At 43.9% G+C, this 3,242-nt stretch overlaps 1 protein-coding gene across 1 annotated transcript; it reads left to right on the forward strand.

The window, feature by feature from the left end:
• Nucleotides 1–1,864: 1,864 nt before the first annotated feature.
• On the forward strand, nt 1,865–2,806 carry OR10G3 (olfactory receptor family 10 subfamily G member 3). Its single transcript, XM_028095136.2, is given in 1 exon segment — nt 1,865–2,806. A coding segment is annotated over 1 exon segment (942 nt).
• The last annotated feature ends 436 nt before the right edge of the window (nt 2,807–3,242 follow it).

Below are 3,242 nucleotides of genomic sequence, written 5' to 3' on the forward strand. Positions count from 1 at the left end.
AGGGCATGGATACAGAAGTTTTAAAGTTAAGTGTTTAATGTAAGGATTGAGTAGAACTACCCACTATTGGTAAGTTTTCCAGAATTGGGTCCAGAGTTTCATTCCCTATCCTCAGAACCTCAATAAGGAAATGAAAACCCAGTGGAGCTGTGAAACGTTCTCAGAACTAAGAGGCAAGCTGATGACCCAGTTCCATTACAGTATTCACATTTAGTGTTTCCAGCCAGCAGCTGGACCTTCTATCCATGACATCTTACTCAAGGTTGCCACTTCCCTGCTCTTCACATTCATTTGAGCCAGAGCACAGGAGTGAAGTTAGAGGGAAACATTGATCAGAGAGCTCCTGACTTCTCTGTTAATCTCACTCTCTTCCTTCTGAGTAGACAGGAATCATTCCAAAGCAAAATCAATCTATCCATTTCAATTTCTTTAACATTTTACCTTAAACCATGAGCTTAGATATTGGAGAATCATACAACTAAGGGGAGTTTTAAAAGGTCATTAATCAACCTTTTTCCTCAGGTGGTGAAATGCCAATCAAGAGATTGGACCGGGGCGCCTGGGTGGCTCAGACGGTTAAGCGTCTGCCTTCGGCTCAGGTCATGATCTCAGAGTCCTGGGATCGAGCCCCACATCGGGCTCCCTGCTCAGCAGGGAGCCTGTTTCTCCCTCTGCCTCTGCCTGCTGCTTCCTCTGCTTGTGCTCTCTCTCTGTCAAAAATAAATTAAAAAAAAATTTTTTTAAATAAAAAAAAAGAGGTTGGACCAAAAAATTTAAAATAACTCCTCCACACTGAGAGCCCTACTCTCTAGCCATTTCTCCTCCTCTCCATCATCCTTGCTTTTCCTCTCATCTCTGACATCTCACTACGGGCATCCCTCTTTGCTTCCTTTTATCCTCTCTTCCTTTACCATATCCCAAGCCTACATTATTATATACAAAGACACTGAAATACATAGCACCAAGTACCAACCACAACTTTACTTATATGCTTACAGCCTCATGGGCATTCTCTTCCTTTATTTTTTTAAAGATTTATTTTTTGGGGACGCCTGGGTGGCTCAGTCGTTAAGCATCTGCCTTTGGCTCAGGTCATGATCCCAGGTCCTGGGATCGAGCTCCGCATTGGGCTCCCTCCTCCGCAGGAAGCCTGCTTCTCCCTCTCCCACTCCCCCTGCTGTGTTCCCTTTCTTGCTATGTCTCTGTCTGTCAAATAAATAAATAAAATCTTTAAAAAAAAAAAAGAACTTAGAAAGTAGACTTGCATAGCATCAAGACCTGTCACATACAGCTAGCCAGTTAATCAAAATTCTATTCCATTCCCTCTACTACAAAAGGAGACGAAGAATTTCCTCATTTCCTTTTTGCATACTCCCCACTCTGTGTAAGTTTATGTCCTGGTAGAGATAAGAATGAGCCAGTGGATTCTGGAGGTTTCTGAACTGGCAGAGCATCTAAGATTGCCCACACAAGTCTTTTCCAGTAAACCCTTAATCTTTAGCAAAAGCGTTCCGGTGCAAACTCTTAAGAACAAACTTTTTCTGTAAAGTCCCAGAGAGTAAATATTTTAGGCTTTGCAGGCCAAAAGCAACAACTCAACTCTGCTATCATAACACCAAAGCAGCTACAGACAATATATAAGTAAATGAGCATGGCTGTGTTCCAATAAAATTTTATTTACTAAACAGGCCAACTCCTGCCATAGAGCATGCTTCTCCTTATTTGTCTTCTCTACACATAAGGAAAAAACGTCTCTACCATTGTCCCAGTTTTACAATATCTTTCTCCAGTTCTTCCTCACTTCCCTCTCACTTCCATGCTAACTCTTGTTTTGTCCATTCTCTAGGTAAGATCTCTCCAGAGGATGGAAAGAGTCAACAGCACATTGTTGACTGAGTTCATTCTCACAGGAATTCCCTACCCTCTCAGGCTAAGAACGTTACTGTTTGTGTTCTTTTTGCTAATCTACATCTTGACTCAGCTGGGAAACCTGCTTATTCTAGTCACTGTCTCAGTGGACACGCAGCTCCATGCCCGTCCCATGTACATCTTTCTTGGTGTTCTCTCCATCATTGACATGGGCATCTCTACCATCAGTGTCCCTTGCCTCATGATGAACTTCACTTTAGGCATTAAACCCATCCCATTTGGTGGTTGTGTAGCTCAACTCTATTTCTATCACTTTTTGGGCAGCACCCAGTGCTTCCTCTACACCCTGATGGCCTACGACAGGTAACTGGCAATATGCCAGCCCCTGCACTACCCTGTGCTCATGAATGGGAGGTTATGCACCATCCTCGTGGCTGGAGCTTGGGTGGCAGAGTCCATCCATGGGGCTATCCAGCCCATCCTAACCTTCCATCTGCCCTACTGTGGGCCCAACCAGGTAGATTATTTCTTCTGTGACATCCCTGCAGTTTTAAGGCTAGCCTATGCTGATACAGCAGTCAACAAGCAGGTGACCTTTGTGGACATTGGAGTGGTGGTTGCCACTTGCTTCTCTCTGATCCTCCTCTCCTATGTACAGATAACTCAGGCCATTCTGAGAATCCATACACCTGATGGGCGGCGCCGAGCCTTTTCAACCTGTGGAGCCCATGTAACCGTGGTCACTGTTTACTATGTGCCCTGTGCCTTCATCTACCTTCGGCCTGAAACCAACAGCCCCCTGGATGGGGCAGCTGCCTTATTTCCCACAGCCATCACCCCTTTCCTCAACCCCCTCATCTACACGCTGCGGAACCAAGAGGTAAAGCTAGCCCTGAAGAGAATGATAGGAGCCCCTGGGACGAAGAGAAAGGTTTGAAAGTATCTACAGTTTATTCTAATGCTTACATTTCAGTGAGATTTTTATTTTTTCTTCTTGTTTTTCTCTTTTATGTAGCCACATAATATCCATACAATAAGATCAAACACAGTTTTAAGTGAAATACTACTTTCTAGCAGTTCCTTGGTGTCCCCTTCAGATAAACAACTCTCAGTTGCTCCAACGACAGAAAGTGAGACCACAGTCACTCAGAAGATAACAAAAGCTGGTACATTTAGACATCCAGAGGATTCCTAGAACAAAAGCATCTAATGGGCTTTTCAGCTTCTAGGCTTACATTGGTCACGCTTAAGATGGACTATAGAGTTTTTGATGGGAGAATGTTTTTCTGTTCTGTACCAGTTGGATATATACCTCAGGAGCTAGTGTTCAAAGAGAAACTATAGATGTCCTGCTGAGTGCATGTTAACAGGCC

The sequence above is a fragment of the Eumetopias jubatus genome, unplaced genomic scaffold, assembly GCF_037043125.1.
Source record: "Eumetopias jubatus isolate StellerSeaLion01/CBP00866 unplaced genomic scaffold, mEumJub1_p1.0 scaffold_7, whole genome shotgun sequence".
Classification (NCBI taxonomy): Eukaryota; Metazoa; Chordata; class Mammalia; order Carnivora; family Otariidae; genus Eumetopias; species Eumetopias jubatus.